Raw genomic sequence first — 23947 nt, forward strand, 5'->3', positions numbered from 1 at the left:
GCCGTATCCCCAGCCCTTTTTTATTTTTTATTTTGAGTTAGAGTCTGGCTAAGTTAGCTAGGCCTCACTGAGTTGCTCAGGCTGGCTTTGAACTTGCTATCCTTGTTCCTCAGCCTCCCAAGTTGCTGGGATTATAGGTGTACACCACCATGCCCAGCATAACATTTCCTTATAGAAATTATCACCTTATAAAGAATTTATCACCTTATAAAGTTACATTTATTGTTTTCTATATCTACTGTAGGTCCCATGAAGGCCAATACTTCTCTTTTTTTTTTTTTTTTTTTTTTTTAAACTACTCAGTCTCCAGAGCCTGATACCTGTGCAAGCACCTGTCATAGTAGGCTCAGTAAATATTTGATGGTTAGATGGATGATCCAAAGAAGTATGGACTGTCTTTATAATAACAATTTATATATTATTGGAAGTGTTCTCAGTGTCTGTAACTTCTCTGAGGATTTGAATTTATTAACTGCCAGTTAGTAATGTTCTAGAAATTATGCAAGCATGAAACAAGTGATAGGGCTAGATGACTTTAAGATTTCTTTCTAAATTCAGAGTCTGTGATTCTGAATTATCAGTTAGTCTAGCATAAGCTTGTTTAGTAGAAAATCAGAGAAAAGAAAATTTAATGAATATAAACTAGGCAGAAAAGACTATGAAGAATGTAGGACTGGGCCATTCTCTGAAATATGGCTAAGAGGCAAACATGAAGATTATTTTCATACCATTCATATTTTCAAACAAACACAAACCTACTTACTTTATTCAAAATGAACATTGGGTCATAATTATAGAATCTTATGAATTGTATATATTTTTTTCTATTATAGAAAAGTGAATATAACTGAAATTTCCCAAAATAATTTAAATTTTTCCCTGGAAAACAACTTCAGGAATTACCAGTTCATAGCTGGGGATATAGCTCAGTTGGTAGAGTGCTTCCCTAGCGTGAAAAAGGCCTTGGGTTCAATCCCCAGCACCACCAAAAAAAAAAAAAAAAAGGAATCATCAGTCCAAATGCTTATAAAAGTCATTTGGGATCTGATTTGAATATGAAGTGAGAGAGGCCATTATCTCCCCAGCCTTTGTGATTTCTCAGCTTACGCATTTGGGTCCACAGTGAATGATAAAGGACAGCACAGACGTTAGAGGCCAAAGGTGGCTTAATCCCATGTTTGGGTATAGGGGTATAGTCTAAATGAGGTACCTCACTCATTACCTGCTAAGGAAAGGTGATCAGTAGATGATTTACCAGATGTTGTCATTTCACTGGGAAGTCCGGGCTGCTTACAATACATTTGCTAACTTTTTTATTCTAAAAGACAGCAACTTAGGAACTACTAGACTTTCTATTTCTCAGTCATCTTTTGGCTTGGAAGATAATCTGAGGAATGTGAGTTTCAAATCCGTTCCTTTGCCCTTGTAAGTTGTTTTAATAAAAGGCCTTGCCCATCTTTTATTATAACTCTCACTCCATTATCCTTCTAAGGTTATATGTACTTTTTTTTTTAATTAAAAATCATAAATTTACATAGGGCAATGTTGTTTGATTCATTCTGTTATTTTTTTCCCTTCCCCCCTCCCCTCCCACCCCTCTTTTCCCTCATACATTCCTTTCAAGGTCTTGGTTAGTACAATAGAAGCCTCTTAACTGATATTTTTGAAATGGTATTAATGGTTTATCAGTTTTAAAAGGTAGTTGAAACTGAGCATGATCATGCATCCTGGTAGTCCCAGCTACTCAGGAGAATAAAGAAAGAAGATCATCTGAACCCAGGAGTTTGAAATCAGCCTGGGTAACATAGTGAGACCCTATTTCAATAAATAAATATGTAGTTGGACACAGAGGCACACTGTAATCCCAGTAACTCCAGAGGCTGAGGCAGGAGGATCACAAGTTCAGATTCAGCCTTAGGAACTTAGTGAAGCCCTAAGCAACTAAGCAAGACCCTGTCTCAGAGTAAAATATAAAAAGGTCTGGGGATGTGGCTCAGTGGTTAAGTGCCCCTGGGTTCAATCCCTGGTACCAAAAATAAATAAATAAATAGCACTGAAAAAATAAAAAAGATGTTAAAGCAGACAATCATAAAGCTACAATTTCTTTACATTTTACATTTTAACACAAAGCATAAACATCTGTTCATTGGATATAGAGTAATATGTATGAATGCACCAGTTTGGGTTCCATATAACTTACTTTCATAAACGATACCCAAATGCTTGTCTTTAGTTTCTGGTTTAATTTCTTTAAGTTGGAACAAGAACATAGGTATTAGAAAAGTAATTAAAATAGATAACCCTTACTCTTTGGATTAACTTGCCCATACCTATCAGCAGTAGTTTATTAGGAGCTCACCTTTAATATGCCTTTACAAAAACCTAACTAACTCTTTCATTCTTCTTTCATTTTTATCTTATCAGTTGATATCATATCTAATTAAACTATGTGAACACAATAACTAGAACAGCTGTCATGAACAGTGTAGAAATAAGCACAATTGACTCTCGGTAAGCATACATCAACCTGGCTGGGACTTGAGTGCCCTGAGGGTAGCATGTAGCCTCCAGTGCTGATTGCATTATGGACCTCACCTTGGATGTTCTACAGAATGTAGTTTTGGTAACATGGTGGATCAGCTAGGTGGGGGCCCGTTTAGAGAGTCTTGTTTTCCTAATAAAATATTTCGTCTCTATTTAATTAAGCTATGTTTGAACAGGTAAGAGATTTTAAAAACCAAAATAAATTCTCGAGGTTTTGACATTATCATTTAAGAGGGAACATACTGAGTTTGGTGAAGAGTATCCACCTCTCTCCGTTTAGATTGTGTCTAACCTCTCTTCTGTTAATCTTTGTCATAGCTGAAAGATGTATGGGATCTTAATGATTATCTTTAGATCTTCAGTTATATGAGAGCTTAATGATCCTACCACCAGACTCTAGACTTCCTTAGAATGGATAAAGAAATACCCTATAGTGAAATAATGGATCATGTCAATGGTATGTCTGTTGTAATAAAAATAACCTCACTGAGTATTTTCTTTGTATTTTTCTAGGCAATTGATAGCATTCATCAAGTGGGAGTTTATTGTCTTGCTCTGGTGCCTGCCAATACATTGCCAAAAACTCCACTAGGAGGGATCCATATATCACAGACGAAACAGCTTTTTCTGGAGGGATCTTTACATCCTTGTAATATACTTATGTGCCCACATACCTGTGTGACGAATTTGCCAAAACCTCGGCAAAAGCAACCAGGTAATATGCTAGCTTACAATCAATAGCATTAAAATTGTGATTTCGAGAAACTGAAGTCTCTCAGAATGATTCTTTTTCTAGAATTAGACTTTACAAAGACCAGCAACTCATGAATAGCATCACTGAGTAAAAGCAAGGAGAATTGAGACCCTGCAGAACATGCTTTGAGTTTCTTGTCTCCTCTTCTGAGTAATTCCCTATAGTATGTCTCCATTTCCCTTGGGTGTAAAGTATGGGTCAAGATGATCAGAATCCCACTGGTAGAACTACAATAAAGCAAGTTCTATCAAGGAAGATTCCGATAACAAAAACTGCTGGTATTTATAGAGTGCTTACTAAATGTCAAATACTAAGCCTTTTACGTACATGATCCTAAAAATTTTGCCTTCAGCTGTGGATAATAAAATTCAGTATAGTGCCCAAAGTCACATAGCTAGTTAGTGGTAGAGCTGAAATTCACACTTAATATTACTAAAATTGCTTTGAAGCATGATGACAATACTGCCTTTCTGTTGAGAGTCTCTTACCTAAATTCATCCCTCATTTCTTTCCAGCTGTTGTCTGATTTGAGCCTGTAATACATCTGAGGAGTAGAATCTTTTTTTTTAATTAAAATATTTTTTAATTTTACAGACTGCATTTTGATTCATTGTACACAAATGAGGTACAACTTTTGATTTCCATGGTTGTACACAATGTAGATTCACACCGTTCATGTAATCATACATATACATAGGGTAATACTGTCTCATTCTACTAACTTTCTGTCCCCTGACCCCCTCCCACCCCAATGTCCTCTATACTATCCAAAGTTCCTTCATTCTTCTTTTCCCTGAGGGGTAGAATCTTAATTCAGAAAATTTCTGGATTGTATTCACAAATAGCATGTTTTGTGTTTGCTACATTGCTGTATTATTGTGAGTTTAAGGTGTCAGTAGGTTCATTCCTGGGTGTCAAAAAGGGGGGGGGGTAAATCTAACATGAAATCATTAATTTTTATTTTTTTTTTTTTCATTTTAAGACTCCTAGTTTTGTGTTTATACCTGAAACACATGAAAGCCAAAATCTGGCCTCAGTAGATTACCAGATTACTCGTGTGTATACACACAACAGTATACATCAGCCTCTAAATGTGTTGAGAAAAGATGAAAATGGGAGGATTAGAAAGAGAAGGGAAGGTGTGGCATTTAACTATATTTCTGTAAGACAACTTTTGCTGAAAGAGACACATGATGTACCAGAATGTATAAAGTAAGTCTGTGACTCTCTAGGATATTATTATTATCATCAGGATATTAAGATGTTAATGTACTCTGCTTTGCAGTAATTAATGGTCTGGCAGCTGAAGATCATATCACAATGGTGTATCTAGATGTTGTTATGAACTCATCACCCACCCTTATGCTATTGACAGTATGTATAGATGTTTGGTTTTTATCAGTTTCTGCTAGTGGAAGGCTAGTGTTCTAAAGGGGCATTCAAGAAATGTATAAAAAGAAGTATTTTCAAACACATTAACTGCCTAGGCATTTGGCAGGTACATAAAAACACATGGGACTGGGAGCAGAGCTCAGTGGAAGAACATGTGCTTAGTAGGTGTGAGGCCCAGGGTTTAATCCCGAGCACTGAAAAACATACAAATCATTTCTCCATCTCAAATTCTGTTAAACTGCAGTTCCATATTTATTTGTCATATGAGTAAAATCTTTTTTTTTTTTTTTAATTCTGGGAATTGAATCCAGAGGCCTTTAGCACTGGACTGTATCTACAAACCTTTTTTTTTTTTTTTCCCTCTTTGAATTTTGGGACAGAGTCTCACTAAGTCACCAAGGGTCTCACAGAGTTGCTGAGGCTGGCCTTTAACTTATGATCCCCTGCCTCAGCTTTCTGAGTTGCTGGGATTACAGGTGTGTGCCAGGTGTAAAATCCTATTTTAAATAGCATTCAGTGTAGAATTCTTTTAACAAAACATTCCTATTGGAGATACTTAAGAGATGTTGCTTAAATACATAGTAAATGCTTAAAACAGTGCTTAAGCTAGTCAGATTTCAACTAATTTTATCAAATAATAAAACCTTTATAAAAGATTGATTCCTAAGCTCCCAAAGGCATAGCAACCATTTCATCTGGTCTGGTGAAAACATTATGTTTGGACTTAATATTTTTGCTTTCTGTTGTGATTGCCTACTAAGATCTTAGTTGGTTGCATATGGGTAGAACCAGAGCAGTCTGAAAATTGTGGTATCAACAAGTGGGGATGATGAGGGAATAGCATGAGTGTTTGGGATTTGAAAAAAATACAAAAAAAGTGGACAGGGTTAAGAAGTGAGAAAAGAAAGGAAAGGGGAGGAAAAGAAAGATAGAAAAGGTATTAAGGCCAGAAGCAACAATCCCATTGAGATATCTGTTGGTGCTTATTGTGTAAAGAATAAAAATGTGTCAAAGGAGTAAAAAAATTTTGATGGGGGAATTTTTCTGTGGTTTCGTAGCTGTATTTTGCAGATAAACAACTTAACGAAGAATCAAGTTTATTTCTTTATCAGGTAAAAGAAATACAGAAATAGACCAGCCAGATCTAGGATGATCACTTAACAATCATGTTCTTCAGCCCTCTTTTTGCTCTGGTGTTGTGTTAGCCAACTGTTGTTATAGATGTGCTATATAACAATTCTAAAACTTGATGCCTTGAAATAATAAGTATTGTTTTTCACTTATAGAATATGAATCAGCTGGACTTGATTTGGCCTTAGGCTGCAAGTTAGGTTCAGAAATGTGCCATGTGTTTCCTCATCATGGGACCAGCCTCTGCTTGGGCTGTATTTTTCTCAAGGCAGATGGCAGAAGCAAGAATGCCAGCCAAACCACACAAGATATTTAAAGCTTCTGTTTCTGTCAGGGTCTCCTAGTGTTTCATCATCCAGAACAAGTCAGACCATTACCTAAAGTCAGTGTAGCAGAGAAGTAGAGTCCTTCCATGTGAGCACAGCTAGGACAGGAAGGAAAGAAGGGGTCTAAGAAAATAAAATTACCACAACCTTCCTTAACAGACTCAGAGTCTTTGTTAGGATCCCTGACCTCTAGTCATCATTTCTACATCATTTATATTCTGGCTAGCAGGTAGCAGAAAAGGTTAAAGAAATGAATAGTGGACAGGGGTTGTAGCTCAGTGTCAGAGCACTTGTCTTGCATCATGAGGCCCTGGGTTTGATATTCAGCACCACAAAAAAGGAAAAAGAAGAGAATACTTTGCTTTGAAACATATTTTCTAGAAATTACTCCTGCTACTTCCTCTTACATGTTTTTCTTCACTATGAAGAACATAGTCTTTAGGGACTGGGAATGTAGCTCAGTTGGTAGAGAGCTCTTCTAGCATGCATGAGACCCTGGGTTTGATCCCCAGCACCACCAAAAAAAAAAAAAGAAAAAAGAGTAATCTCTTTAGGCATATGGCACATGGCCAACTAGATGGGGATTGCATTATTAATAATGAAGTGAAGACCAGCCATTGGGGTTGACAGATAACTGGTTTTAGCATAGGCTTACCAAGCTTTGGTGGGAAAACAAGAAGGCATGTTTACAGGGGCAACAGTGTCTACAGGTAGCTTTCACTCTGGAACCTGTAGGCTCAAGAAATAAATATATGCAGAAGAACTTCAAGACATTGCTGCTAAATTGTTTTTCTGGCTTAAAATGTCATGCCTTTATTAATTTTACAGTGTGAATCCAGGATTGTGTAATTCACACAAATGTACTCTGAATACCTACCTATGTAAAAGACTCTCTCCAAAGTGATCTAGCTCTAATTTATTATACAGTTTCATAGACAGGAATATTGTCTATGATACTTAAAATTGTATTAGACACTTAATAAATTAAAACACTTTAGCAATGTTGGAATACTTTCTGTTTTTTCAGGTTTTTTTTTTTTTTTTTTTTTTTTGCGGTACTGGGGATTGAACCCAGGGCCTTGTGCTTGTGAGGCAAGCACTCTACCAGCTGAGCTATCTTCCCAGCCCCTTTTTTCAGTTTTTGTTTGAAATAATTCACACATAAAAGTTGCCCAGTTGTACAAAAAATTTCTTATATCCTTTATTCAGCTTCAGCTTCCCTAACTGTTTACCCTTTTAAAGGTGATCATGACCTAAATGATTTTGTTTCATCTGTTTTTTTTTTTTTGTTGTTGTTGTTTTTTTTTTTTTTTTTTTGAGACGGGGGAGGGGGTGGCAGTGATACTGGGGATTGAACCCAGGGGCACTCAACTACTGAACCCCATCTCCAGCACTATTTCGTATTTTATTTAAAGACAGGGTCTCTGAGTTGCTTAGCACCTCACTTTTGCTGAGACTGACTTTGAACTCATGATCCTCCTGCCTCAGCCTCCCAAGCTGCTGGGGTTACAGGCGTGTGCCACTGCACCTGGCTCATCTTTTTTAATAAATTCAGGATCAACAGATTTGGGCAGTAGCTGGTGTTAAGTTTGATATGTTATCTTTCTGCCATCTTCTTAGTTCGTTAAGGTAGGGTCTTGGTCTTCAAGTGACCATCAGAGACATACAGCAAGCACCCTATCACTTTTTTTCTTTTTCTTTTATTAGTATTATTTTTTCTTCTTCTGATACTGGGGATTGAACCCAGGGGCACTTCACTACTGAGCCAAATCCCCAGCCCTTATTTTTATTTTTTATTTTGAGACAAGGTCTCTAAATTGCTGAGATTATAGGTATATACCACTGTGCCTGGTGGATATCCCTATTTATTTTGAAGTGTCAGGTCCATGGAAAGGGTGGCAGAATAGTACGGTTAGCACCTGTGCACCTTCCCCTAGATTTACCAATTGCTGACATTTTTTTTACACTGAACTCTGAAAATAGATTGTAGACAATTTGACACTTCACCAAAAGTATTTTAGCACATCTATTTCCAAAGACCAAACAGGTTCTAAAATTTTTCTAATCAGCCATCTTGTTACTATCCTATTAAGAAATTTAACCTTAATATAATGCTGTAGTCTATTAACACTCAAATTTCTCCACTTGTTTATTATACTTTTTTTTTTTTTTTTTTTGGTACTGGGGATTGAACTCAGGCATTTGACCACTGAGCCACATCCCTAGCTCTATTTTGTATTTTATTTAGAGACAATTTCTCACTGAATCACTTAGCACCTTGCTTTTGCTGAGACTGGCTTTGAACTCCTGCCTTAATCTCCTGAGCTGCTGGGATTACAGGTGTGCACCACCATGCCCAGCCTATTATACTAATTTTTAAATTCAATATCTCATCAAGGTCATACTGTGCACTAGCTGCTTTTTATTGTAAGCTCCCAACCTCATTTTATCTTTTAAGACAGATGTTTTTGAAGAGTTCAGGCCAGTTGGTCGTGTGGAATATTCCACACAATCTGAATTTTATTGTTTTCTTGAAGAAAGCGCTTCTGATATTCCCAATAAACTTACTCCCATTCCTCACAGATAGCAAATTTTTTCAAGAGCAGATATTCATTACTATTAAGCCCTCTTTCAGCTATATTTTGATTACAGCATATGAAATTATTTATCAGTAGAAACCAGTGCAACGTCAATTCCTCAGAACAAAAGTTTCCCTGTATACCTTAGCATTAGTAGTCCCTTCATTCCATTGCCCGCTAACCATGACTCTCCTGTGGTCCTGTTTTGTCTTTTTCTAGCAGTTCCTGCTACCTGACTTTGTTTATATGTATGTGTACTTCTTGGTTGCCTTTCCTACTAGAATATAAGCTCTGTCCTGTCGATTACTGCCTTCCTAGTGCCTAGAAGATTGCTCTAGTAATTCCATGATTGAACGAATGGTTGAACCAGTTTGGGTCAGTGAGGAAATGCTTTGGGGATACTTAGATTGAATTGCCATTTTCAAAACATTGATTTTTGCCTCTGTTTACAGGTGTAGGCCCTGCTTCCGTGATGGTTGGGAATCTAGTTGCTGGAAAACGTATAGCACAAGCTGCAGGAAGGGATCTGGGGCAAATTGAAGAGAATGATTTAGTGAGGAAGGTAAGTGTTCCAAAAGTGTTGAAATTTTGCCAATGAGTCAAGGACAGAACTTAAATTTTAGGTAGCAGTTAGGGGATGCATTGCTTGCAAATTGCTGACCCTGAGTCTTTTTTTCTGCTTTATGATTTCAGCACCAATTTCTGGCAGAGATTTTGCAGTGGCGAGCCCAGGCAACTCCTGACCATATACTCTTCATGCTGCTAAATGCCAAGGTATTATAAATTGCATATCTAATTAGCTGAATCCTATGGGAGTACCGTAGGCCCTCTCAATCTCTTGCTTTCATCAGAACATTTCTGTTGCCACCTCTGAGGAAGGAGTTATTGCTTTCTCCTTATTTTGAGATATGAGAATAAATTGTGCAATTACTCTGAGGTTGAAATGAGACCTCCCAGAGTGCTATTTAATACTGTCTTTTCTTGTGTTATAATCTAGTCTTCTTTATTAAGAGGCTAACAGTGCAATTGCATAAATAGACAGATGTGTAGAATGTATTGTGTCAGGTTTTTTATCCAATTTGATTTTCAAATCTTTGATTTCTGCCAGGAAGAAAACTATTTTACCCCAACATTTAAAAAACCAAACCTATTTTTAGTACATACTTAAAGGATTTATTACTGACAAACAAAAAACAAATTGAAAATTATGTAGGAGTACATTGACCAGGTAGTCTTAGCTATTTGGAAGACTGAGGCAGGAGAATCATGAGTTCTAGGCCAGCCTGGGGAATATACCAAGACCCTGTTGCAAAGATATGGGGAAAAAAGTATATTTAACTATTGGTTTTAATAGATGGTTTACCATAATGTCATTTTTTAAAAACATCTTTTTTTTAAAGTTGTAGATGAGCACAGTACTTTTTAAAAAATATAATTTTTTTAGTTGTTGATGGACCTTTATTTATTTTATGTGGTGCTAAGAATTGAACCCAGTGCCTCACACATGCTAGGCAAGCACTTTACCACTGAACCACAACCACAGCCCCCATGGGTTTGTTTTTACAGTACTAGGGATTAAACCCAGGAGTGCTTTACCGGTGAGGTACATCCCCAACCCTTTTTATTTTGTATTTTGAGATAGGGCCTTGCTAAGTTGCTCAAGCTAGCCTTGAATTTGTGATCCTCCTGCCTTATCCTCCCAAGTTGCTAGGATTATAGACATGCAACACTGTGCCCAACTGCATAATATTGTATTTTGGGGTTTTTTTCCATTCTGTGGGAGTCTGCTCTATTTTCTTTGACTTAATGTTTGAGTCACAGGCTGAAAGTACTGTGACCAAATTATAGCAATATTTTTCACCAGCAGGGGAAGACTGGAAGGACCTATTGCATGTCTTAGGGAACTTAACCTGAATTGCCCTCATCTGCCCTGTACTCTTATAATCTAATGATTGGGAGGGTGGGGGTTGCTCATTTGTTTGTTTGTGTGTTTTGAGAATTTATGCAATGATAGATCTTAATGAGAGAAGATACTGCATCATAATGAAAATTATTAAAAACTTTTAAGAACCACTGCTTTTATGACAGAAAACTCTGGGACTGCCTTCCTCTATGTATTCAAGCGGTGGGCTTCTCTTCAAGGTTGTGGATTCATTCACTAAAATCCTTATACTTCATTAAGAAGCTATCATTCTGGTCACTTCCCACCTCACTCGCAGGCTTGGCTACAGTTAGAGTTGTGGATTTTGTGAAATCCATATCCCAGATATTTGTGAGCATAAATTTAACTTTGCTTCTTGTTTAGAGAAATAATATAAATGATTGACAGCCTAAAGGGCATATAGTTTAATTCTGTATATTCTAGTATTTTGCCTTGGATAAACCTAGACCACCAGATTATTAACCATACATTGTTCCCTCATGCATAGAACATGTGTTTACTGAACTAAAGTTTGCTCTTGTGCCATGAACCAAAATGATGATTTTTCCCCCTGTGGTGCTGAGGATCCAACCCAGGGGCATCCTACCACAGCCTATACGCCCAGTCCTTCATATTTTTTTTTAATTTTGAGACAGGGTCTCCCTAAGTCACTGAGGCTGGACTGGAACTTGTGCTCCTCCTGCCTTAGCCTCCTGAGTAGCTGGGATTACAGGCCACTCTGCCCAGCTCAAAAAGAAATAGCCTTATGAATTTAACCCTGACCTTAGCCAAAGGGATATTCATTTTATTGTTATAACTTTAATGCTAAAAATAAACAATCAGCTAAATGAATTATGGCATGTAACCATGATAAAATATTGTGTAACCATTCAAAACAATGTTGTAGAGGAATATTTGATGACCCCAAAAATATTTATTATGTGTAAGGGAAAATATGATATAAAATGTATTAATTGAATACATACTGAAGATTCTATTCTAGATACTTTTCATTTCATGGATTATTTTAAAGTTGAGGAAACCAAGGCACAGAGATTACAGAACTAATAAGTGGTAGGTGTAGGAAATTAGCTCTTTTTTTAAACATAAGATTTTTGATCAACAAGTATAAACTGTACGTATTAATGGGGTTCCGTTTGATATTTCAGTACATGCAAACAGCATGTACCAATCAAGTGGAAATTAGCTCTCTACATTCATTTAAACCCTGAACATATTCGGAACATATATTCTTAACCAAAATATTATTTAGCTTCTGGTAAATGGTATGATAACCACTTTTTAAAAAAAATTATTGCATGTAAATTTATATATATGTTCATTTTTTAATATATTTATATTGTATAATCAACTAGTCATTACTTTTTTTTTTTAAAGATATTGATAGACCTTTATTTTATTCATTTATTTATATGTGGTGCAGAGAATCAAACCCAGCACCTCACACATGAGCCACAACACCAGCCCCATATATATTCATTTTTAAAACACCGGGTAAGGGGTTGGGGATTTAGCTCAGTAGCAGAGCGCTTGCCTAGCATGCCAAACCCTGAGTTTGATCCTCTGCCCAGAATGAAAAAACACCAGGTAACAGTACACTGAAATGTTAACGTTGGTTATATTTACCAGAATAATATTTACTTATCTGTATTTTTCAAATGCTCTATACTCAACATGTGTACTATTTTAAATTAATAAATAAAAACTTTTTAGGGCTGGGGATATGGCTCAGTTGGTAGAGTGCCAGCCTCGCAAGCACAAGGCCCTGGGTTCAATCCCCAGCACCACAAAAAAAAAAAAAAACTTTTTAAAACAGAAATAGCTCTGAAAAACTTAGGTTTTAATGAAATTTTTGTGCATTGTAAAACCGAAGTAGTCTGTTGGATGCAGTGGTGCATACCTGTAATCCCAGCTACTTGGGAGGCTGAGGCAAGAGGATGATAAGTTCTGGACCAGCCCGGCAGCTTTGTAAGGTTCTGTCTCAAAAACAAACAAATAAATTAACAAACAAAAGAACTGGATGTAATTTAGTAGTAAAACTCCCTTGGGTTCAACCCCAGTACTACAAAAAACTATAATAATAGTAATTGAGTTAGCATGATATAGGCATGATAAAGAACAACCACCTGGAGTGCAATTCAGCATTATCCATTAAAGATGAAGACTGGCAGCCCAGAGGTGCAGCAGTTACATTTCTAGGTCTGTACCCCCTCAAAACCTGTATTTAAAATCAGAATACATGTCCAAGAAAGATAATGTCCATCAACCAGAAAGTGAATGAATAACTTGTTGTAGCTTCATACAATGAAGTATTATATAGCAACATAGCAGAACAACTACACCTACACAAAGCAGCAAGATGACTCATAAATAATGTTGAATTAAAGAAACCAGCTGGGTGTGGTGGTTCCTGTAATCCCAGTAACTTGGTAGGCTGAGTAGGAAAATCACAGTTTGAGGCCAGCTTTGGCAATTTAGCAAGACCCTGCCTCAAAATAAAAAATAAAGGGTTGGGGATGTAACTCAGTGGTAGAGTGCTTGCCCAGCATGGTCAAGGGCCTGGGTTTGGTCCTTAGTAGCACCAATTAATAAATAAATAATAAAATTAAAAATTAAAAGGACTAGGGATGTAACTTAGTGGTAAAGCACCCTCTGGGTTTTATCTCCAGTACCCACCCCACTGCCAAAAATAAATAAAGAAACCAAGCACAGGAATTTATACAGCACAATTCCATTTGTATACAACTGAAAATTTTTCATGAGTGGTAAAGATATAAACAAAAAAGTGACCAACAAAAAAGTCAGGATAGTGGTTATCATGGGTGCTTTTGAACAGCTGGGAGTTTTCTTCTTATCCTTCTGGTGCCTACACTGATGCTTGCTTAATAATTTTTCATTAAGTTATGTGCATATTTGACATTTTCCCTTACATGTGTTATGTTTCACAAGGAAGGGTTTAAAGAGCCCTGCTCAGAGAAACTTTATGAAGGCCCGCAGGAGAAATTATTCCCAAGATCAGGAAAAGTTGACTTTGTATCTCCTAATCTTTATTATTAACGAGTAGATTCTGCATGGTATTTTTGTTTATGTTTACGTCTTAACTATTTGCACAGAGCCGGGTTTGTGTTTTAGGTCCAGCAGATGTAGGTGACCATGTCACCAGCTAAGTGTCTGCCTCACACCTGCCTCAACCTATTTTGATTTTCATTAATTTCCTTTTACTCTTATTTCCTCATTTAAAAAAATTAAAAGTTCATATGTATTTTTAAAACTACTTTCAGTAAAAATACTATGAACAAATGTTTAGATTGATTTTAATATGCCCTAAATATCTACAGCATTAAAAAAGAAAAGGAATCCCACACCCGCCTTTTGATACTAAGTAGTAACTTGCAAAGGATAATCTACCAAAGCACAAATCTTTGAGGTTGAGGTACAGTGTCAGAGTAGTTGTACTTTTCTGTTTATTTTCTTGCTGAACTTTGACCTGCTTATCCTTTCTAATGTTTGAAGGGAACTACTGTGTGCACAGCCAGTTGCCTCCAGCTTCATAAGCGAGCAGAGAGGATTGCGTCAGTTCTTGGTGACAAAGGACATCTAAATGCAGGAGATAACGTGGTGTTGCTCTACCCACCTGGTAAGTGTTGGATTGGTAGGCTGCTAAGCTCCATTACTGGACTACACAATCAGAGAGGTCAGGAACTCAGGGCACCATCTGTAACCACAGTGGCTGTGTATTTCTCGGCACCAAGCAACCATGTTCCAATAGCCAAGGTGCAAACCAAGTGACATACCCCAGAGTTGTGCGGTGCGATGGCTTTTTTGGGACTGTGCCTGTTTGACTTACTCTTCTATTTCCATTATCAGTGTGTAGCACATAAAAGGCACCTCATAAATTTCGAACAAATGAATAAGCAAATGAAGATTTCAGGTACCTGGCTTCTGAAAACTCTTGAAACTGATGATATGAGGCTGAGCACAGTGGTACACTCCCATAATCCCAGATACCAAGGAGGCTGAAACAGGAGGATTTATTGATCCTAGGAGTTCAAGGCCAGCCTGGGCAATGTAATGAGATCCTGTCCCTTTAATGAAGGGTGGGGATAGCTAGTGGCATGGGCCAGTGGTAGAGCACAGGTCTGAGGTTCAATCCCCAGCACCTGAAAACAAAGCAAAGAAGCAAACAAAATGGTTGCCTTGTTTTAGGGTGTTTAGGAATGGGACCTTTTTTTTTTTTTTTTTTTTTTAAGGAACTCATCTTTACTACCTTAGAATAGGCAAAGAAATCTTTTTCTATGTGTATCTTTTATATTTTAATAATAACGAATTTTCCAGAAAAGAAAATAATATGGTTATCTGGAAGACAAACTGAAGTAGTGTGGAGAAGGACCATCAGTCAAACCAGTTTACTAATGAGACACAATTAGGGTACTTAATAAATCAACATTTCTTACAAGACAAATACTTTTCCCTACACAGGTGTGGCAACCTCAGAAACTGTCTGCTCACACCTGTTGAGGAACTGTAATGAATAACAACTTCACACAGTATTATTTCATGAAAGGACTAACAAATTTTTTTTCTTTTTTTTAATTTATTTTTATTGTAAACAAATGGGATACATGTTTCTGTTTGTACATGGAGTTAACAGCATACCATTTGCATAATCATACATTTATCTAGGGTAATGATGTTTGATTCATTCTGTTATTTTTTCCTTCCCCCCACCCCTCCCACCTCTCTTTTCCCTCTATACAGTCCCTCCTTCCTCCATTCTTGCCCCCCCAACCCCCATTATGTGTCATCATCCGCTTATCAGTGAGATCATTCATCTTTTGGATTTTTGAGATTGGCTTATCTCACCTAACATGATATTCTCCAGTTTCATCCATTTGCCTGCAAAATGCCATAATTTTATTATTCTTTATAGCTGAGTAATATTCCCTTGTATATATATACCACAGTTTCTTTATCCATTCATCAGTTGAAGGGCATCTAGGTTGGTTCCACAGTCTGGCTATTGTGAATTGAGCAGCTATGAACATTGATGTGGCTGTATCTCTGTAATATGCTGATTTTAAGTCCTTTGGGTATAGGCCGAGGAATGGGATAGCTGGGTCAAATGGTAGGTCCAGAATGGGACCATTTTGCCTGGTTTCCAAATGGTTGTTGTCTTTGAGCTCTGTTGACTTAACATTCTTTGTATTATGATTATTGTTTCCTTTGTTGTTGCTTTTATCTTTGATGTTGTAATTTAATTCAACCACAACCTTCCCTTCGTAGAAAGAGGGACTCAGAGGTAACAGATTGGTGTCACCAAATCTTAGGTGAAATATTTGAGTAATCACTTTATTCTTTCTGTCACCTAATCTACTCAAACATCCAGCCTTCTTTGGTCACTTGTCTCCCTTATTTCCTTTAACTCTGTTATACTTTACAATGGTATTTTATTTTCGTGGATACTGAGATTTCTTAGATCATCTGGTTTAGGAATCTTTCCTGTCATAGTCCCACATGATTGTCTTCTGTCTGTCAGTTAATGACATGGCAACAGACTAGAGCACATCCTGAGGAAGCCTCTCACCCAAAGTCTTCAAATTGCACCACATTTTGCCTTCCTAAGACTCACACCCATTGATAAAACAACAATTAAGAAGTCCAACTGCTCTTCCTACATCAGCCTTCTAAATATTTTTTTTAATTTAGGTGTTCTTCATCTCTCCATTTCCTATTCTTCTATCTTCCTAGTTAAGATTTCTCAATTTGTGTAAGTAAAGTCAAGTAATAATATGAACATGTTTCTTCAAGTATCTTTCAAGGGTTTATTTCTGATTTCTTCCTTGTTACCTGTTCTTGACTCCTCTTTTAAGTTGTTTTATATTATTTCTGCTTTGCCTTCAGTTTCTTCTTAACTTTTAAAATTTCTTCTGCCAGCATCTTACTAAGTTATGACTTGAATAACCAACTGGCACATGATTTTGGAAGATCCACATTTAGTTTCTTAGTGATACTAGATGGTTAAATGGCTCTCCTGACAGGACCCTTTGTCTTGCAGGCATCGAGTTAATTGCTGCATTCTATGGCTGCCTGTATGCAGGGTGTATACCTGTGACTGTCAGACCTCCTCATGCTCAGAACCTTACTGCCACATTGCCCACTGTCCGCATGATTGTTGATGTAAGTACCAACTATATCTTGCATTGTCCTCACATCATAAAATCTAGACTCAATGAAGGATCTTTAATAATTTTCCAGTTTTGTTGATCCAGGAGTGAGAATTTTCTCCTAAAAACAATCACCTTTTTTTAATCTCCAAAGTGACCATGATTATTCAGTGAAGGAACTGTGGGAAAGTCGTTATTGGTGAAATATGGAATTGTGGGCATTAATCATGAACATTAAGGAGGTGAAGTTGTTGTTAGTAATTCTCCATAAAATTTGTGTCCCCTTGCTTAAAACTTGTCTGACATTTTTGCATAGTAACCAAGTGTTACTTGCCAAACTCAAAATCCTCCCAAGTGCAGCTCACTTTCATTTGGTTAGTTCTGTAAATTCACTTGGTACAGCATTAAAAGATGCCCTGGTTTGAAGGTATAATTCAGTGGTAGAGCACTTACCTGGCGTGTATGACAGCCTGGGCTGGATCCCCAGTACTGCAAGAAAAAAAATGACATTCAAATCCTGTTCTGAAGTTTATAGAAATTTTTGTATATGAAAATTGAAGTTAAATCTGTATTGCATCATATCCTAATGTACTTTAAAACAGCAGGCAGTCTTGACCAAGGTACTGAAAGGTTATAAAATTCTAATTTATTTAACATTTGTTTCTCTGAGAACTGCCACTCTGTCAGCAATTTGAGTCTGTAGCATAAAAGCCATATTCACCACAAATGATTTTATTTTGAAGTTTGTTTCAACAGAATGCCCTTGTTATATCCTACAAAGTGGGTCAGAAAAGTAGGGAGGGGAGTTTCTTTCTATTGAGGCAGTTTTTGAGCAAAGTAGGTCACTTTGCATTTCAGTGCATAGCTGAGCAGTGTCTGTGGGAGCTTTTATTTGCATCTGTGCCCTCAGATCAGCATACATTCTATCCTGATCAGTCTCCCCCTTCACTAGACTGTGGCACAGACTCCTGACTTATCTGACTTCTCTCATTCCCTGAGCACTACAAAATCCACGTCTTATTTTATTCAGTTCTTCATGAAATCACAGAATTCTGGGATCCATGCTGAGAGTATAATTATGAAATATTTGAAAATTACTGTCTCAAGCAATAACTTGTGTTGTGAAGCAGTCCATTTTTTTTCTGAGAGAATTGTTACACCTTTCCAGAAGGCAAAATGTAAAGGAAAATATTAACTTCATTCTTTGAAAAACTGATACTACCAGCTGTGGTGTATGAGTTACTTTTAGCAGCAGCCAGAGCTAAGCCTCCTGGTGCTCATTGCTATCTGTTTGTTTTCTAGGTCAGCAAAGCAGCATGTATTCTCACCACTCAGACCCTAATGAGGTTACTAAGGTCCCGAGAGGCGGCAGCAGCTGTGGATGTGAAAACCTGGCCAGCCATCATTGACACAGGTAGAAGGGAGATTTCTCCAGAGCTGTTGAGGAAGCAGGAATATTCACTAGCTGAGATTTCCTAAATCCTTGTGCCAAACACATTGACATAGCTTTTATGGCACACAGCATTCTCATCTGCTAAGTCAGAGGCACAACCTAAGATCCAGTCAGCCTTGTGCTACTAAAGGACTGGCCAGTGTAACAACCAAATCTAGAGAACCAGCTCACAGTATACTAAGAGCTCTTTAAGTTACTCTTGGCATTAAGTTTTTATGCCAGATGTGATCCATTATTTTTCCATATATGGCCATGTAAAATAGTGAGGTTATCTGATCCTTGACTTTCAAGTGTGATATAGTTGAAACAGTATTATACTAGGAGTCAGAAGACCTAGTTTCTAGTTGGAGCTTTATTGCTTCCTGTCTAACCTTGACTTGAGATATTACATTTTCCTAAATTACTGCCTATCCCTATGTGACTCACATTTATTGAGAAGATCAAATACAGTATAATATGAAAATACATTGAAAACCATAACATGCACAAATTTTAACTGGTATTCATATTAAAGGAGATGAGACCCAGGAATATCTGGAAAATTGGTGGAATAGGGAAGAGCATGGGTTTTGAACTCAGCCACTTTTAAAATTCTCATGTCTTTGCTACTCTCTTAGTATTCTTACTAACCTAGACAGAACTGCCTGTAAAATGGGGGTTGTAAAGATTGAGTGATATTGGGGCTGGGGCATAGCTCAGTGGTAGCATGCTTGCCTAGCATGTGTGAGGCACTGGGTTCAAACCTCAGCACCACATAGAAATAAATAAATAAAATAAAGGTACTGTGTCCATCTACAACTAAAAATATTTTTTAAAAAAAGATTAAGTGATGTAAAACACACCTAGCATAGAATCATAATGATAACATCTGCTACTGAGCCTTTATTCTTATTATAATCCTGTTAGATGGCTGCTACATTTATTTATTCTTTGTTTATTTAGGTACCAAGGAGTGAACCCAGGGGCACTTAGCCACTAAACTACATCCCCAGAGCCCATTTATTATTTCATTTATTTTTCTGTTTGTTTGTTTTCTTTGAGGCAGGGTCTTGCTAAGTTACTGAGGCTGACTTTGAACTTAAGATCCTCCTGCCTCAGCCTCCTGAGTCCCTGGGCTTACAGGTGTGTGCCATTGTGCTTGGCTTCTAGATGGTTGCTATTTTTACCTTCATTTTAAAGATAAGACAGCCGAAACACAGGAAAATTAAGAAAGCTGCAGAAGCAAAATGCAGATCTGGCCAGTTTGGCTTATTGCCTACCTCTTTACCATTAATTTTCTCCTACTCTGTTTTCACTAAGTACCATGTTGTATCCACCTCAGCAACATTTATGTGGATTTAATGCAGAGATGGCATGTATTTGTGCTTATTGTGTGCCAAATGCTGAACTAGATTTTTATATTTATTATTTAAAGGCAGAAGCACAGTCATATATAATATATAATACAAATGGTATGTTATTTGTGTTGGTATTAATGATGTAAATAGTTGTGGTGTGGTAATGGACTCAAGTGACATTGCAGGAAGACCTAAAATGATGGCTGTGGTATAGACAACAAGAAGGTTTCTTTTAGGCATGTGAGTGGTCTTGAGTGATTCAACCTTACCCAAGGGTAGGTCAAAGGTGATGGGCAGAAAGTTTTTGGTCTGACCAGAAATGGGCACCTATGACATGGAGATTTAAAACTCAGAATTGTTTCTTGACATTGAAAGGACATGGTTGGACCAGAGAGATCCTTGGTTTTGACATACTTATAAAATGGGGGAATTGCCATAAATAAGTGAGCAAAAAAGAAATTTTTTTAAAATTCTAGTTAACATTCTTAAAGTCTTCAGGTGAACTTGGAGGAAAAGTGTCCCAATTTTTAAAGCTTCCTATGATTAATAGAGCATGCCCTAAATTATAAATAATGAACTTTATTTGGAAACCAGCACATCAACAACTAATACTTTTTAAGCATATACTCAGTCAGTTGTTGTTCTTAGTTGTATGGATTAACTTCCCAACAGTTATATGTGGGTAGGTATTATTTTAGAGATTATCATTTAAAGAAGAGGAAAACAGACACAAAGGTCACATAGCTGAGAAAAATAGAACTAGGGTTTGAACACCTGCTTCTTACTATGGTGTATTACCTCTTACTAAACTTCTACTAAATAAATTGGCTCGATGTAGATTTACTTGTTCTTATCGTTTATTGTTGTCCTCTACACCAACTTGGCTCAGAGAGTGACATTAATGAGTTACTTGGTTAAATATGAGAAGGCCAGGCTTTTACAAATCCCAGAAGCTAAATTCAGCCATAGCAAAGCCACAGAAAACCAGTTGAAGAGCAGTAGTTTTCATGTTCCAGCATGTCTGAGATGTTTTTTCTTTTCATTGCAGATGATTTACCCAGGAAAAGGTTACCTCAGCTATATAAACCACCCACACCTGAGATGTTGGCATATCTTGATTTTAGTGTCTCCACAACTGGCATGCTTACAGGAGTGAAGGTAGAGTTGTTTGGATGTATTCACTCACTCACCAAAGGCTGCTGATATGCCATACTGCAGTAAACAGAGATGACCACTGTCCCGGAGACTTCAGATGTAGAGGCCAGCTGGTTGAACCAAAAGCCAGTAGGCGGAGGATCAAGGGTCCCTACTATATTTAAATAAAAGCATTGACTCTTCCGGAATATGTTATCCCAAGGAATTTGGATTATGAAGTATCTGAATCTAGCATAGATCCTTACAAATAATAAGACTTTTTATTAAAGTCAGTAGGCAGTTATATTATAAAATACTTTATAATATTGTAGTATAAAATGCAGTATTAACTAATGAACAGAAATATATCTAATTTAGATTAAACTTTGTGGAAATAAAAATATATATCATTTGATGAGTTTGGGGAATCGAAACTTTTCAAAGCTGTATCTCTGCCTGTGGAGTGCCAGTTCCATCCTGTTCCATGTTCCTTGCTTTGCAGATGTCCCACTCTGCAGTTAATGCTCTTTGTAGAGCCATCAAGCTCCAGTGTGAGTTGTATTCTTCTCGGCAGATCGCCATCTGCCTCGATCCTTACTGTGGACTTGGCTTTGCACTCTGGTGTCTCTGCAGGTAGGGATGGAAAAGCCAGAGAAACAGAATGTGTGGGTATACTTGGGGTTGAACAATCTTATCCTTCCGTTTGCTTCCTTATTTGATAATGTTTCAATAAAATGCTGATGTTTCTAGAATTTATGCACCTGATATGTATCTGATGTTTGTTTAGTTTTGTCTGCATTCCCCTTTTTCTCTTCTGTTAGTTTGTGTCTGTACTAGAGACAAGGCCTCACACATGCTAGACAGGTGCTCTACAACTGAGCTACATCTCCAGTCCTTTTTATTTTTTATTTTGGGACAGGGTCTTGCTAAGTGACCCAGGCTGGCCTTGACTTGTAATCCTCCTGATTCAGCCTCCTGAGTTGCTGGGATTACAGGCATGCACCACTGAGTCCAACCTCTTCTGTTAGTTTTTAGCCTCATACAAAATGGCAGTGATCTTGTTACCTTCTCTCTGCTCCATCCTGTAATTCTTGTTTTAGAAGCAGAGCCAAATAAAAGAATGATTCTTGGATGAAATATGACATGTTTTGACAGGCAGAATATACCCCCTAGGCTTGGCAGGAAGGAGTATGGTGGGGTAGGATGACAGCATGTGGCTGGAAAGTAGCATGCTTGCCCTGGGCAGATTGCTTCTTGAGAAATAGCAGGTCCCAGCTCCTTCCACCATCTGCCCAGGAAACCTTATCTCAGACCTGCATCTTCACCTTCTGAGTTAACAAAAATGCCTGTAACTTGACATCCTCCTCCTGTGTGCCCATCTTTGTAGGGCAGGTTTGTCCACCATAGGGTACAAAATAGGAACTTTGGCATTATTTTCAGCTTCTCTCCATTTATGTCTCACTTCTAATGTAATGTTCTGTCCTTTGGCTCAGTTGTTCCTGTGCCTTTATGTATAACACTGGCACCTGTGATCCCAGCATCTGAGGAAACTGAGGCAGGAGAATCAAAGATTTAAGTCTCCCTCAACAACTTAGTGAAATCCTGTCTCAAAATAAAAAAAACATAAAAAGACTGAGGATGTGACTTAGTGGTAAAGCACAACTGGATTCAGTCCCCAGTACAACAACAAATAATTTCTGGATCTTTCGGAATAAAAAACAGCTCCTTTTGTGGCTCATAATTTGATGACTGGGCTTTCACACCATTGTGTGAGATGTGCCTCCCTCAAACCTAGTTATAACATTGGCACATTACTCATCTGTGTGGTGGAAAAAATAAATAATAAGGCTTACCCAGACCTTATGACTTCAATCTCCAGAGGTAGCAACCACACCCCAGTATGTTTTAAATGCAGGATTCCTGAGCTCCTAGTGATTCCAATCCAGATTATTCATATGATGTGTGACACTGCCATTCCTTTCTTTTTATTCTGACTTCAGGGTCAGGGTTCAAACCCACCTTACCCTTACCTGGACTGTTGCTGTAACCTCTTCTGTCTCTCAGCCTTAAGTGGTTCAAGTCTCCAATCCCTACTCCCAAGTTGCTGGTTTTGCCCCAACTTAAAACCACACTCTAAGAGTAAATGTCTGACCTTTTTCGTAGGACAGTTAAGCCCTTTCATAGTTTAGGCCCAACTCTTTTGGCCTCACCTCCCCTTGTACCTTGTGATCTAGGATTTCACTAGAATTTAGTTCTTTTTTCTTGTGTTTTTGGTTTGGGGATTGAACCCAGGAGCACTTAACCACTGAGCCCTTTTAATTTTTTATTTTGAGACAGGGTGTCACTAAGTTGCTTAGAGCCTTGCTACTGAGCCTCGCTTTGAACTTCGAATCCTTCTGCCTCAGCCTCCTGAATCACTGAGATTATAGACATGCACCACTGTTCCTGACTAGAATGCTATTTCTGACAGTCTTACAGACTCCCTATTTCTCTGCCTTTACATATGCTTTTCTTCTGCCTGAAATATCCTGCGCCTACTCCCTCTCCCAGACGCTCAAATTCCTGCTCATTCAAGCCCCAGCTCAAGTGCTACCTTTCAGTGAAACCCCCCACCCCTGCCTCATCTTTCTCAACTTGAATGGATTGTTCTTTATTCTGTGAACTTGGTGTTCTCTATTCACATCTGTTACCACACCTACTACAGTTTGCTTTATTTTATGGCTACTATGTCTTGTGAGTTGCAAGGGAATAAGGCTGATTCTTAGATCTTGATATCTAATGTCACCCTCTGCTACCCTTCACACTCAGCAAATATTTGCCAAGTTGATGGTGGTCTAAAACATCAAGGTATCTAGGATGAATTGATAATATCAGCTTTTATCTTTCTTCATTACAGTGTCTATTCAGGCCACCAGTCCATCTTAATTCCTCCTATGGAGTTAGAAAATAATCTTTTCCTCTGGCTCACCACCGTCAACCAGTACAAAATAAGGGACACTTTCTGCTCCTACTCAGTAATGGAGCTTTGCACTAAAGGACTGGGAAACCAAGTGGAGGTGCTTAAGGTAAGAAGCAAGCACAAGTAACTAGTTCTAAAAGGTTGTAAAATAAGGGGCCAGGGCATGACAATACCAGAGTAAGGGTTCGCAGACTCATTTGCCTGCCTATTTCTAGCCAGACAATTACTGGAT

General features: G+C 37.7%; 1 protein-coding gene across 5 annotated transcripts in view; it reads left to right on the plus strand.

Annotated features, from left to right (window-relative positions):
- Positions 1 to 23947, plus strand: part of DIP2B (disco interacting protein 2 homolog B) — a 257892-nt gene that overhangs the window by 220680 nt on the left and 13265 nt on the right. For all 5 annotated transcript variants that reach the window (XM_079139772.1, XM_079139774.1, XM_079139773.1 and 2 more), the window contains 9 exons: positions 3058 to 3259; positions 9179 to 9288; positions 9420 to 9500; positions 14182 to 14305; positions 16724 to 16845; positions 18135 to 18246; positions 20671 to 20780; positions 21259 to 21389; positions 23653 to 23821. In XM_079139772.1, the coding sequence (XP_078995898.1) occupies positions 3058 to 3259; positions 9179 to 9288; positions 9420 to 9500; positions 14182 to 14305; positions 16724 to 16845; positions 18135 to 18246; positions 20671 to 20780; positions 21259 to 21389; positions 23653 to 23821 (1161 nt within the window). The remainder of the gene's footprint in view (positions 1 to 3057; positions 3260 to 9178; positions 9289 to 9419; positions 9501 to 14181; positions 14306 to 16723; positions 16846 to 18134; positions 18247 to 20670; positions 20781 to 21258; positions 21390 to 23652; positions 23822 to 23947) is intronic.

The sequence above is a fragment of the Sciurus vulgaris genome (genome assembly GCF_902686455.1).
Source record: "Sciurus vulgaris genome assembly, chromosome: 5".
Lineage (NCBI taxonomy): Eukaryota > Metazoa > Chordata > Mammalia > Rodentia > Sciuridae > Sciurus > Sciurus vulgaris.